General features: G+C 35.3%; 1 protein-coding gene across 1 annotated transcript in view; it reads right to left on the bottom strand.

The window, feature by feature from the left end:
- Positions 1-893: 893 nt before the first annotated feature.
- LOC149799476 (NXPE family member 2-like) overlaps positions 894-15,017 on the bottom strand; it is a 33,137-nt gene continuing 19,013 nt past the window's right edge. The window contains exons 3-6 of the mRNA XM_089958845.1: positions 10,173-10,345; positions 8,980-9,255; positions 8,181-8,236; positions 894-1,917 (exon numbers count right to left, since the gene is read on the bottom strand). Of these exons, the coding sequence (XP_089814971.1) occupies positions 1,118-1,917; positions 8,181-8,236; positions 8,980-9,255; positions 10,173-10,345 (1,305 nt within the window). The 3' untranslated portion in view covers positions 894-1,117. The remainder of the gene's footprint in view (positions 1,918-8,180; positions 8,237-8,979; positions 9,256-10,172; positions 10,346-15,017) is intronic.

Raw genomic sequence — 15,017 nt, 5'->3', positions numbered from 1 at the left:
AATTGCTCTGAAATATTTTTTAAAAAATTCATATCCCGAAGAAGCCAACAATTTCATGATACAGTTGTATGGTCTTAAAAAAAGTAATAGAAAACAGTGAAAAGCAACATGTCTGTAAACTTTGAGAAATAATTTATTTCCCGAGAATGCAAAGTACAAAGTTGTTGTTGTTGTTGTAGGGTTTAACGCCATTTCTCAGCACACGATAGGCTATACATGGCGGCCAGTATTAATGGTGGAGGAAGAACCCGGGAAAACCCCAGAAAGAACCACCGACCCACGAGAAGCTACTGGCAGGCTTTCTCACATACCCACATTAGCCGAATCCGAGACTCGAACCCAAGCAGACAGAGGTGAGATGGCAGTGATCCGTAACGGAGAGCGCTTTAGACCACTCGGCCACTCGGGGCCCCTAAAGTACAAAGTTAAAAACAACTTTATGTGTTCTGAATTAAATCCAAAATTGTCCTAAAATTTCTATCACAAATCCAAAATCATATAATATTGAAAACGAGTTCCAATGCCGTTCCGAACGAATTCATATGTATTGTGCTGATATTCTAATAACGTTGATAAACAGCCTTGATGTTTCACACTGACATCAAAACGTCATTAAATGAATTAACAGTAATTAAAATATAGTTACTTAGTCCTAGATTTCATACCAGCCTTGTAATTCCAAAGCATAACTGAAATAAATAAACCATCTCGAATTATAACTGAACACAACTAAAGCTGATTCCACTATATTTAATATCGTGTTGGCTAATTTACGATAATAAATAAAATATTCTGCATAGACTGATGTATATATATATATATATATATATATATATATATATATATATATATATAGACTTACATACACACATACATTCACACACATACATATACACATATGAACATAGATATACATACATACATACATACATACATACATACAGCTTCAACTATAAAAAACGACGAGAATCAATAACAAAAAGAAAGTAACGGAATAAACCATTTCAGTCATATTTTAGTCCAAAGTTGCTGAAAAACGATTTTTGCTAAATGAAATCCATTCCTTATCGTTTTCGCTTTCTGTGTCTTTATAAATTTGGAAGTAAAGAGCTGACTGTTATGGACAGATTTTGGAAAACATATCATCCACCATTTGTACAACTGTTTTTCTTGATGGGTGTATGTGCTTCGTCTCCGCTGAAATTGTCATGTCCATGCCGTCAAGGTAGATAACTCTGTTTGCAAGGTCAATGAACAGTTCTCGCATTAAATGTGTGTAGATTTCTGCATACTTATCAAGCATCCACAAGCTTTGATACATCTGCTTTTCAAATGAGTAATAATAGGGTCCTTTAATGGCGACAGTTGCATTTGGACTTCTTTGAAACAACCTTAGTATTGCATCTTTAATTGTAAGCATTCGATTATAGAATACTTTTGAATGAAATGACATCATATGCGCAAATAAATTTATGACAATGATGACGTGATCTTCTCCATTGATATCATCTATTCTGGAGGCTATCGGCCTGAAATACCGCCTGGGTGTGTTGTCTGTGGCGAACGGGAGTCCATGTGAGGCCCAGTGAAGAGTGAAATTTAGACCCCTGTCTACACACGTGGCTGGTCTATGTTTGTGGCTCTCGAGCCACGTGTCGGTGACAAACGTGCAGTTAATGCGGTCCTGTATGACATAATGCCACTGACGGAGAGTGGAGTCGCCTAACAAATACATAGAACGATTTCGGATGCAACTGTTCATTATGGAATCTTGATAAGTACGGCGCCTGGTACAAAGTCTATCATACCAAATATCTTTGTAAAAATAACCTATTGGAGAAGGCCGATTCCAAAGTGTTGTTGCATCTACTTCAAAACAGGACCTCGAACTTTCAATCAGTCTTTTCTTTGGCGCTCCTGTAATTAGATACCAATGTAATATATATTTATAATGTGCACAGAACTTCCAACCATCCAGATTCACAATTAGCGAAAATAGGGATAGAAATTAGTGAATTTTGACAAGAATTAGGAAAAATACCATGACACTAGCACCATCCACTCTGACGGTCAATACTACATTATATCAAGATCTCAAGGGTAAAACTATAACACATTATTTACACTCTATACACGTCCAGATATATCTGCATTTGTATTCATTACGATATACACAAACTTCAAGCGTTCTTGTGGTTATTTATCAAGATACGATACTGTGGTAAACTTGAACTTCCTCAATTAATCGATCGTAAATTTGTTTTCAGACAGTTCATGCTTCTTCCCTGCTGGTTGATCTTCATCACTAAAATTTCTAAAACATTTTCAGCACCTATGGAGGCTCTAAAGTCCGTCTTATTTTCCATCACAAGAGAAAATACTTTTTCACTCTCACTGTTGCTGTAAGGAATGCACGGGAGCTGCAGCATGAATTCAGCCAGAGAGGCACATGTTTTGTTTCCATCTGATGCCAGAATGTCCCCAACTTTGGTCCACTCTTTCCACTCCTGTTAAATGGAAGCCAAAGAGGAATCCATCTAAAAGTAGAAATAGGAATACAAATTTAATAAACACACACAGACACACAGATGCATACACACGAAAACAAATTGCCTTATCTTTTTAGTTCTGTAAAATAATCCTTAAAATGTTAAACATTCACAAAAATAAGAAAATTTAAACGGTTTTCATTTTGCAATCTGTGACACTGAAACAAAACAATGTGTACCTGAAACTTGACAAAGTAAGTGCAGAGTTGGTCCTTTTCTGAAGGGGTTAATAGGTGAGGAAATCTCTTTACAAAGTAATCTCTGCTGCCTGTCTTTGCTTCCAGTTTCTGGCTGATATCAAGTAACTCAAGGAGTTCATGTCTTTACAAAGTAGTCACATGTGTGCCTGTAGAAGTGTCTTACAGCTGGAAAGATTGATAAAAATAACATAAATCAATGCAAAAATCACTAGTAATAAATTCACTACTGTTCTATTAATACTGATAGAAAACACTGTAAAACTACCATCATCAAATACATGTAGAAAACATAAACCCACCAGCATGAAATAGAGATATAGATAATGATGAGAGCAACCCAGCTTCTTTTGCTTCTGACATGTATCACACAGTATGCCCCAACTGCTAGACTAATAACACGTCATATCTTGCTGGTCTTTTTGGTATTGCTCCTCTTGAAGTAATCCACTTCCATGACAGAAGCAGCCTTAGCTACAGTTTCTGGCTTCAAAAGGCATCATTCCAGTTCAGTATCTTTCTCAGTTTGTGCACAGGTGGTGCATCTTGTTGGAGCACAAGGTTAGTCTTTGTAAACAATGGCAGAGTCAAAGTATGAAACAAGCAATATTGCTTTGAAGATGGGTTTTCAAAAACGGCTACCACTCTCTCAACCCTCTTTCCTGGCTTTTCACTCTGGCTGACATTGGCAGCAGCATGTGTCTGCTTTGATGTGGGGGATAATTAAGATATGAAGACGAATTTAAGAGCTGCTCAATAATGTAGGAAATGGTGTCATGCAAGGACAGCCAGCAAGTGGGTCCATACTTCAAAATCTTCTGGACCTTCACTCCACATTCTTCCTTGACTCTTTCGAGTTCCGGACATCTCTTTGAAGACTTGTTCAAATAAAAATAAATATCAGTAAAGATAAACAACCAGCTGAATGCGGTTATCCTAGAAGTTGAAGACCTTATAGACGGCAAAAAACAATGTTGCTATTACTCAAGTGGTTCTCAACAATAAAAATTGTAATAGATGAACTTCGGGTGTATCTCAAATACATATAACTGAAAGAGCTAACATTGGTGGAGAAACAAAATGCTGAAAAAGAGACATAAGTTATACATGATTACCTTTAAAGAGTTCCTCCAGGTCTAAAGGAAGTTCATCGGCAGCTTTCTATGCAGCAAGGTACAAAATGTGACATGGGCAGCATTGCTTAAAACTGCAATTCTTAGACACTTAGATTTTTCTGGTTAATGAATGATGCAACTCCTATTCTGACTGCAACATTATCCAAGCCAAAACATAAGAAAGGAATCTTCTTCCAAGGAATCCTATACCTTTTGAAGACTGCATTAATCCATGTGAATATGTTTCCCCTGCAATAATGATAAATTAAAAAACTATGCTAAAAAGTAAATAAATAAACCCCACTGAACAAATTTAGGTAAAATCAATAAATATAAGTAAATAAAATCCAGAAACGGACAGCTGAAATCTTGTAAATGAAGAAGGATATAAATGATCAATTTGTGAGAATATTAGTACAATTTGATACTTTGATTTGGAATGAAACCAGGATATTAAAATTGGGGAGGTGGGTCTGATATAATTATTGTTTAATATCTTTGTTTCAATAAGATAAATGCTATACTTAAAAATTATGATGTGGGTGCTAGATATAGACTATTGATTATAAACTGTCTAAATAAACAAATTACCTGTGGAGGCTTCGTTGCATGCTTCTACGGACAGCAGCTCAGTTGCAACCCTGCCAATGTCAGGACTAAAGCACTTAACCACCGATGGATATAGTTGCGTGTCTCCTCTATCATTACTGTCATCAGTTGCTTTAGAAAATGAAAACATTCTTTGACATCACTTTAACTAGTGCAGAACGTTTGGTTCTACCACAGGAAAGATTGAAGCGAGTCCAGGAACATTTGGCCAAACAAATGTTTAACATGGTCTCCAACTGAGAAAGATAGGTTATGTTCAGCAAGAAAACTCACAAACAATGCTTCATCACTGCTAGATTGCTGGTTTGGACTCTTCAGTCAATGGCTTCAAATATTCTTGAGGTAATATCTGCTGGATGCTCTTAATTTTCCCTATTCCGGTGTTCTTTTTGCTGCCAATGTGCTTCCTCACATCATCTCTGCCACCATGCCCAGTGCTACAATATTTGGCACACTGTGTGTAAAAGCATCATGTACATCGATGTTTATGGGTGAATTCGAGGCCAATTTCTGGTATATTTCAAACTATTCTTCACATTTTGTGCAATGCATTTCGTTTTCCTTGGAGGAGAAGACATTTTCCAAAAGATGAGATGTTGAATGGTAATTCAAATCAGAGGTGGCGGGACATGCGCGGAAATGAATTAGGTAGGGTACCGTTTATTTTTTTTGAAAGTGTTTGTAAAACTATTGTTATACATATAGATTAAAATGCTCTAAAATGACTGCTATCAGGCCCACTGCACCAACTGGCTATAGTTCTGCTAATATCACGACTATCAGTAATGGACTGATTCGACTACTGCTGATATACTTGCACATCACATAAGCAACACAAAAAAATTGTGTCTAAAATAGTTTATGTGAGTCACGTAAATGATCGGATACAATCATTGTTTACATCTAAGCTTAAGACAAATACAGTCAATAAAAGTGCACTTTGGCAGGGAAATAACTTTTCAGTGGGCTCCAAAATGAAAACAAACAAGAGAGATGATATTACATGATTCTCCTAAAGCGATAGACTGAAAACAGTAAAAACAACAAGGATTTCCTGGAAAAGACAAACAATGAATACTTTACATCAGACTCAGATAAGAAAACATTTGTAGTGGAAAGGTGAAACTAAACTCAGTAATCTAAAACGTGGAAATATTCGACTCATATTTAATCAGAAAACGGATTAACACTTTTCATGAGCCAACTGAAGGATGTACAATTCTCAGACATCACTATGTATTGTTATATATATTGCATTTGCTTTTCTTGTTAGTATTATTTTATTTCATTACAAGCTGTTGTAATGAAACACTGTATGCTAGACTTGACCTTGTCCAAAACTGAGTTCAAATCTGCTTGACCCAAATTGATTTTTTTATATTTTATTCATTGTAAAAAATAAGTAGCAAAATTATTGATGACAAATTTTATTTCTCTTTATTTCTTTTATTATAGGTATGGGTTTAAAATCGGTATTATTATTAATAAAAGAAGTAAATAGGTTTACTTTTGTCAAAGTTTTGGAATTACACATATCCAGGTTATTGTTTTGAAAACATCGGGATCATTCTAGAACGTTATTTTCCATTAGGTAATGTTTTTGTAGAATATGCTAACTGTGACCTGATGTCAAGTAGAGAACTATATAACCTTGCAAATGTGAGGACTTGATCATTCGTACTTTAAGTTTTAGCAGAATCAAGTTGTATGTTGGGTCCAGTATATTTTGTTTGGGGCCAATAATGTTTCTTCAAATTATTGAATTCAGGTGATTATTTTCTCGGGAAATACAAATTGCTCTGATAAAATTCTTGAATTGAAATATTCACTGGAATTTATAGTGTATTCAAACCTGGAATTATATTTCTATGATTCAACAAAAGGCTGTTGAAACATCAATACTCTATAAGCTATCACAGACACGTCATCGCTTTTAGATTTTGGATTTATTCTGGATTTGTATTAAGTTTTATTCAGGTCTGTAAATTATTAGGACTTGTGTCTGTAATTCTTTAATTATTTTGGGATTTAATTCGCAAACCCGCAAGTTATTCTTTCTCATTTTCAATTTGCATTCTAGGGAAATAAATTGTATTTGTTAAATTCTACGAACCTTCTTGTCTTTCACTCTTTTATGTTACTTATTTTAAGAGCATAGACCCGTAGCATGAATCCAGTTTATGCAAGCAAGGACAAAGCTGAACAAGAGCATGGGTCAATCTGTTATTTTACTGACAATTTGGAAAGTCTACAGTATAGGCTCTGTAGCTGTTAGAATTTAAAATTACAAAATAATTATTGAAAAGATGTAATGGAAGAGACTGGGGGGGCATATATAACGAGCACTGGCTTTCTCTTTATGACAGGTAAAATGACATACACAAGTTGAATAAATCTAAAAGTGCACATGAATGAATAGTAATGGGTATATCCTTGTGTAATGGAATGGGCACAAAGACGTTTCTAATAACTGGAAACACTCGAAAACATTTAAACATTAAATGAAGGGCTTCGAAAACACACCTTTCCGTCGGAAATTCCTCCCCTATCAGTGACGGAAGACCACAGCACATAAGGAGAATGGCAATTTCAGTTCTTAAAACCTAAGATGTTTCTAGGCTATCGTTGAAGAACGGCCTTTTCGTTAGCAATTGCTTGATGTGTTAATTATGAGAGGGAAAATAGCAATTTCATCAAAAAGGATGCGAAGTAAATTAGTAGAAAAAATATATACATAAACATACAATAAAGGAACCGAAATATGCGTAATGGCTTAGCATACTAATAAATAACTTCCCAGTAAAACTTGCGGGAAACAGTATTGAAATATACTATGTTAATTCCGATTACATCTCAAATGCTGAAAAATAAAATCACTGTAAATTGCTACAAGTTAGTCTGTGCGATTTTGATCAAAATAAGGCGTAGTAAACCCATTTTTGATGGATACAGATTTTTACCATGTCTGCATTTTGAATAAGTTCTACAACAAAGCTTTCCAATGACTTTCGTACGAGTTTCGTTATATAAAAATGATTTCACACGTTCTAAGAAACACTTTCAGGGAATAAATCACTAACTATAAATACTGACTGACAAAATACCTTTATTTATTTCTTAATAATTCAGTAATAAATACCAACAATACTAACTAAATATATTTTATAAAATTTCACAAAATAAAATGCCACAATCATTTTGTAATAATCATTAGTGATTTATATTTTTTTCAAACCATGAATATATGTGAGGAACACTACTTTCTGCATATTTTGATGGTAATATCAACATACAAAAAATAACTAATTTGACATTGTCATAAACGCCACACTTATCGCCTGAAATCAAACCAGTAATAAATTATTATTATTTATTTGCCTCCGAGTTTTGTATTAGCAGACAATGCCAATAATAATTAGGTATTTATTTTAGTAGATATTCAGGTTTTTCTAGTATTGCATCAAAGAGGTTGAACTTAATATCTCCCACATTGAAATTAGTACCTCCTATTTTAAAAGTGTTTTAAAAAATGGGATACAGGTAAGGACACCAGACCGAATATGTTCTCTTCTTGTTACAAAAGCCATACTGAAGTACAGACTTGTTTCAGGTTGTTGCTCCTGAAAATTCGTTATGTTCATTTGTTGCTAAAAAATTAGAATTCCCTACCATTCAACTGCTTATAATGGTGTGATGAATACTTTATTTACCTTCTTGCTTCACTTGGATGATTATTGATCCCGGCAAAAATGTTGCTTTGTTTTGTCTGAAAACAAATGATAAACAGAAGCTCATTGAATGTGGAATATGGCATCTGTGATTTGTGCAAATACGCTCTGAGGTTCTGAGCACTGTTAAAACAAACGACCTTACGTTCTTACTTTGGCTGACGATCAATGATCGAATTAAATAGAAAAGTAATATTCGTTTTTGGATCAAATAGATACATGGTCCACTTAAATTCAGACAATTTCAAGTCGAGATCCACAAAAAGAAAGTCGACGGGAAAATTAAAGTCAGTTTCATTCCATCTTTTTACAATTTCGTTGCTTTTCAATGCACAGTGTTTTGTAATAACTGAAAGGTAAAAGTGAGAAACTATACAAAACAAATGAAATGCACGTTACATACAGCATTGACATCATTTTTGAGTAAATGTGCGCCAAGAAGAATTCAGGTTCATATGACTCACTTTATTAATTCAGGTCAAAAACAGTGGTTATTTAGTCTGGACTGGATATTTACCACAGTGCAACGCTATATACTCTTTAGACATGGAATTTTCACATTATATATGCAACATGACTAGGGTATGGCTTTTAAAAATTGTCAATTACGCTCATTTTTAGAGAGCAAAAGGAAGAGACTTTTACTGCTTGTGTCTTCATAGTGGTGTTAGAATTAGTAGTGAAGGTTGTATTCCTAACTGTGATCATTCTTATATATTGCTTAACACTGTATTCAATGAAACATGCGCATTAAAATTTACATCGCATAAGATGTACTTACGGTAGTAAAAGAAATTGCTCGGCGGCTGTAAGATGTGGTTCGTCTCCGGGCCACGTCGAGCCCCCGCCAACTCTTGTCCAGTCACTGCACTGAAGTCTGTGATTTGCGGGTTTCCCACAGTATAGAGGACTATCGTAGTTATCACGAGTTAGGTTACAGATCTCGGTATATTCGGGTATAGAATCATCCATATTACATACTGTAGTCTCCTTTATGTTGGAAATGACAGGATGCTCGAAGACTGCTGATTGGTAATGAACATGAGGACACTTAAATCTGAAAAGAAACTTCTTCAAATAATCTAATTGATCATCGGAGAAAAGTTTTCAAAAAGTAGCGAAATATTTCAGACCTAGTTTTAGGCACGCGCAGTTTCGCCTGGATAAGGAAGAGAAATACTGTGCGTGGAAGTAAGGAGTTTAGTCAACGTGGTGTTGTGCAAAGTGTGACTGCTGTTAACAAAAACTGGTAAATATTGACCAGCACGTTTTGAGCATATTTGTTATATTTACAGTAGTATGCAATTTTTCTATATAGCCATTCAATATAAATTCTCAGGCACCTTCTTCAGATTAATCAATAAGTCCCTGATCCAAATCATGTAGTTGGGACAGGTGGCTCTACCTTGTATAAAATGGGTTCTAAATAAAGTTTGACTCACCTAGTAGATATTATGCAGATCATTCCGTCTCTAATTAGTTTTGATAATCTTTTAATAATCCGGTTAAATATATATTTATCACTGTCTGAAAGCTGTTTTAACTCAATATTTCTTTCTTTCTGGAATTCAAACATTTGATTAGCTTCAAATTTCGAAGAGCGTGACGAGTCCGAAGTGTTGGGAAGCTATGTTTAAACCGAAATATTTCCACCAATCTTTGTCGAACACACGCTTGTATCTCTCTCCCTCTCTCTCTCCCTCTCTCTTTCTCAGATTATATATATATATATATATATGTATATATATATATATTCCTGTCTTACTCTTACTTTATGGTTTGAAAAGAAACCAGCAACAAAGAATAAAGACAACTGTTCCAAATTTAAAAATAGGAGACATGGACAAAGAAGCATAATGCATCGCTTACTTTAGTTCTTTATGTAGCAATGTCAGCCTACGACGGTTTACCACCAAAGTGAAAGCATGGTTGTTACAAAAATGTATTTACGAAACAACATTTACTTGTTATTACCTCCTTCTGTAGTATGTGGCAATAATTTCCTTTGGATGAATTAAGACAGCCTTTATTTCTGGCATTCCTGACCAAAATGCAACTAGTGTGGCGGTGTAACTTCCGTTATCATTGTCTCTTACCAGCGCCGCAGAACTGGCATTAAAATCTGCGTCACGCATCCAAACTCTAACCTGAGAAAAGGGAACATAAATTAAATTTTGATTTAATTCGTGTCGAAATAATAAACAAGAAGGTCAGGGCCTGCATGTGTACCCAATGATCAAAGCATTGCTGCAGAACGTCAGAGTATAGTTGATTTATCATTGGAATAACGGTAAGACAGAGAGAGGAGTTGAGTTGGTTTAAGTAGCAGGAAAACGACAAAGTAGAGACAATCCCGAGACAATTTGTACCATTTGAACTAAGTGCCATAAATTGAAATTTTTCAGGAAATGGTTTACGTAATAGTGGGAATAAAGGACTATTCTAACCTTGATGTCTGAATTTTTCTGTAGTTAGATAATTTAATCCTGATTGACTAACCTAATTAAGAGGTATGTGTTCCCAGACGAAATTCAATGTTTTAAGTACTTTCCCTCGCGAAATTAATTTATGTTTTTGCGGGAAGGCAAGAAGTTAACTCTGATATTAACATAAAGGACTTTCTGTTACATTTGCCCAAGGGACGGGTGTCTGGAAGTTCCAGGGACACGAAACATAAAGGGATATAAAGTCTGTTGCATTTAAGTAATTGTGTCAATCTCATACAATTATCGTTAAATGAGTTTGTCATCATTTGTTGAATTTATTTGTTTTAAATTCATGCATCAAGTGTCCTTTCACGAATTCGAAAGTAAACTGATTGTATTCATTTGACTTGAATGTTACACGACTCGTTCTGTCTAGGAATTTCATGTATTACTTTTGATACCAATTAGTGACAATTGTATGAATATATCTGATTTAAATAATGTGAAATATGTAAGCTAAATATTAAGAAATTCCTAGGTAAGAATATGTTATACCAAAGAATTGTTTGTTAGTAAATATTGTAGTCAAGACGTGAAGTAAATTTAGTTAATTCATTTGTACAATTAAAATTCGACTTCTGTTAACCGAGAATAAATGGTATTGACATTAAGGACGCCTGACGGCTGACATTTAGTCCTACTAGTGATTTATAGCTCACAGTATAGTGTAGTAATAGTTTATTAAGAGATCTATATTATGCCATAGTCAAGATAGGAATGCATACTAGCCACTTGGGAGACATTAATATTTCGTACTATAGTTGTGTGCGAACCAACATATAATAGCCATAGTTTCTGTTAAATAAATATCTGACGATGTCTGACTAACGATATAGTGGAAAAACAGTGCATCGTCTCAAACCTGTCAACAACATTTGCATTTTGGAAGGACCGGCAAGCAGCATATTATGCCGGCTAGCTTGGTAATTTGAGTTGGATTTCTCACTCGATTTCATGATGAAATGTGTCTTATCAGTATAAATAGAATGCAAACTTTTAATTTTTATGCATTTGGTAACGCGAATTCTATGCGCAGCAGGGAGGGTGAACATGCCAATTTTAGATCACGTCTTCTTTGGAAATAAAGCTTCTTTCAAAAAAAAAATGGAAATACAAGGTCCATAACATCAAACCTAACCATCTAACCGACCGAGATTTTCTCTAGCTGGGTTAGCTCATTTTGTTACTTTATCTTTGTGGCTTGTGTTTTCAAATTTGTATGTGTGTTTGTTTACCCACCAGGACACTCACTTTTGGTCGTCACCCTCCCTGTTGCTGTCTTTTTGCTGAAAATTTCATCAAGACCTACACGATATCGCGACCGAGTATCATGTAATTGTATTGTAATAAATCCGTGTGGGGTAGCTTGTGCATGTGACAAGAAGTTTTTGAACTTAATTATACACATATCCCCTGAACATCAAGTCTGATGAATATTTGGCAGAGTACGTGTATCAGCTCTATTAAACACACCCAAAATATTGCAGTGATCTCTGATCACTTTAGGTATTTGTATAAATCGCTGAGTAACATGAATCATGTCTGTGTTGTTATGCCTGCTTCGACAAAATATCTGAGCTGTATTTGATTATTTGACCAGCATCACATCATCGTATACTATGAGGTTATTCTTAAATCCATTGAAGTCATCTACAGATGGGGCTTCCTAAAAATCAATAATACCATTGCCACCCTAGTCCAACAATTTTGCGTTTTCATTAAAATCTTTAATCACATCGTAGCCTCTCTGATCATCTACAGATGGGGCCACTAAATATAATTTATCCCAACTGAGCCATCTCATTATCAGAATAAGACAAACTTGCTTCTTACCAAACCCTGGTGGACCTATGATAATTGCTCTGATAGCATGTGTTAGCGCTGGATGATGCTTGAATGGCTCTTGATTTTGTGTCACTAAGAAATCATTGATATCCATGTTCTACAATTATAAAGAACAACATCGATTTATATTGTGTTCGATGCAGAGCATCCATCCCCACCAGTGGATTAACAAAAATAACAAAAAATAAAAAGCGTGCACTTACAGAGAAGTGTGTGAAATGTGGCATGAAGACAGATGTTGATATTGCTGCTTCATTAGGAAAATTACCAGCAGTTCCATGGGCTAAATACCCGGGAGAAAAACATCTTTCTGCATAAAATTAGTGTGGTCCTGGAATCCGACTTCACGAGCGAGATCAACCAATACCTCAAGAGTATCCAATATATGTGATTGATCAAGAATATCACGTTCATGATGTAGCGTATAAAAATAACAATTTACAACAATGACATATTGCAGATGTAAAGTTGATTCACTCGTTAAATTCCATTTTAAAAAAATCCCTCAGAGAAAAACTTGCTAGCTTTCTAGTAAATTCCGCGATGAAAGGTAAACTAGTGTTAGGGGCTGGTAATTAATCAACCGTTTATTATTATAATGGAATCGATTTATTATAGCCCAAGAGGCTATTGGAGGGGTGGAGCAGTGATTAGTACACTTGCTGATGCAGCAAATATTACACATATTGTTGCTGAAAAATTAGATAGCACGAAAGGCAATATGGCAAATTTGTACAACACCACCTAAACAAATTCAGTATGCGGTATGCACATTTTGAAGTCAGCGCTTCCAATGAATTTCATCAAGCAGATAGTTTATTCTTACCACACGATACTATTAAAAGTATAAGACATCAATCACGCACATACAAAGACGCATTGACTCTCGTCGACATTGCAAGAGGGTATAAAGAAGCAGAATCACTATCAGATAAAACAGCAACTGAAGTTGCATCTGCTTTTGAACGAATTTATCAACGAGGATCTGGATCACATGGTGGTCTACGATGGCCACAGCTGCTACTGGTTGATCATGGCATCGCAAGCAGGCAATTGTTGAACGATTTAATTGAACACTTGCTGAACGATTGTTTGGGTATCAGTATGTGAGGGACATTATTCAGAAAGACAAGAGAACTCGTAAATGGGTTGCGATACGTATCAAGTGTAATAGCTGTGTTAAATAATGAAATTACTCGCGCAATTTATATGACACCCATCAGTGCAATCACAAAAGAAACATACCAATACAACATGATGACGCCCCATAAATATCATCAACCGATGATAAGCACATGCTACAGGATTACGATCAAAACTCAGTAATACTTCTTCTGTTGGTTCCTGATTCCCATTTATCATTAAAGAAACTTCCCTAACTCCAAGCCTGCCAAATACCATTAATGTTCGTGTTTGTGTTTTCTTGTGCATTTTCATGAAATGCGATGAATATATGTCGTGGTGCAGAACCACCCTGATGTGATGATATCTAGCATGTAAATAAACCAGCAATTTCAACTGAAATAATGTCTGTTCTATCGTCAACCATGACAATGTTGATTTACCACATTGACTCATGAACGAAAATAACCGTTGTTCTTCGGCGATCGATGGAGTCACTACTGGCATCCACAACGAAAGTTTTGTTAGTCTTACTATACATATACCAACTGCACCGGGTCGCCGTATTGCATCATTGTTGTTGTCTTTTCTAACAAGCATAACTGTATTCTTTGCTTCAAAAATAACCTTTCTGACATAGGTACAAAATCTAAATATGTGTGATAGTGGAATCACACACGAAAATTTTCCTTCATCATTTAATATTAATCTACGTGCGAAAAACCTTAAGTTGAATTCTGGATTAGCATCAAGAACCACCGGCCACACATCAGCGTCAGCGTCGTCGGTCTCATTTCTTGCTCGTCTTATATCACAATGTCTTCTTTCTGGACGATCTGTTGTATACTTTACAAAGATCATTGAAGGACCAGCTGATCTTGAGTAATCATCGCTGTATCTTGCATGGCCAAGTATTGCCGTGGCAATATCGACTTTTCTAGGCATGATTCAGTGTGTCTTACGTCAATCATGTATATGGCACTTTTAATTAACGCCATAATACCATTGTTAACAAAAACATGTCGACACCAATTCTTATTCCTGTACCATCTGCTTGTAAAAGTCTACCTTCTACTTCAATAAATGCTTCAGCGGGTAAGAAATATTTGCTTGTATCATGAAATTAAAGTTCGATTTGTCCACGGTGTTTTGGCTCTCTTGCGTCATACGAATAATATTGATAATCGCTAACAGATTCATCTTTGAGAAATGGCGCATCCATGTCAAATGCTGGATCATATACACGTTTAAACATTTTATTATAATTGTTATTGTCTAACACAAACACCAATTCCTGCTATCAGATAAGCAGTTATATTTTATTTTCTTTTTCTGAGAGTGGTACACAAGCGAACTCTGCTAGTTT

This window comes from Sinohyriopsis cumingii, chromosome 5, assembly GCF_028554795.1.
Source record: "Sinohyriopsis cumingii isolate HCF-2022 chromosome 5, ASM2855479v2, whole genome shotgun sequence".
NCBI lineage: Eukaryota > Metazoa > Mollusca > Bivalvia > Unionida > Unionidae > Sinohyriopsis > Sinohyriopsis cumingii.
Note: the sequence above shows the minus strand (reverse complement) of the source record. Positions and strands in the feature narration are given on the sequence as shown.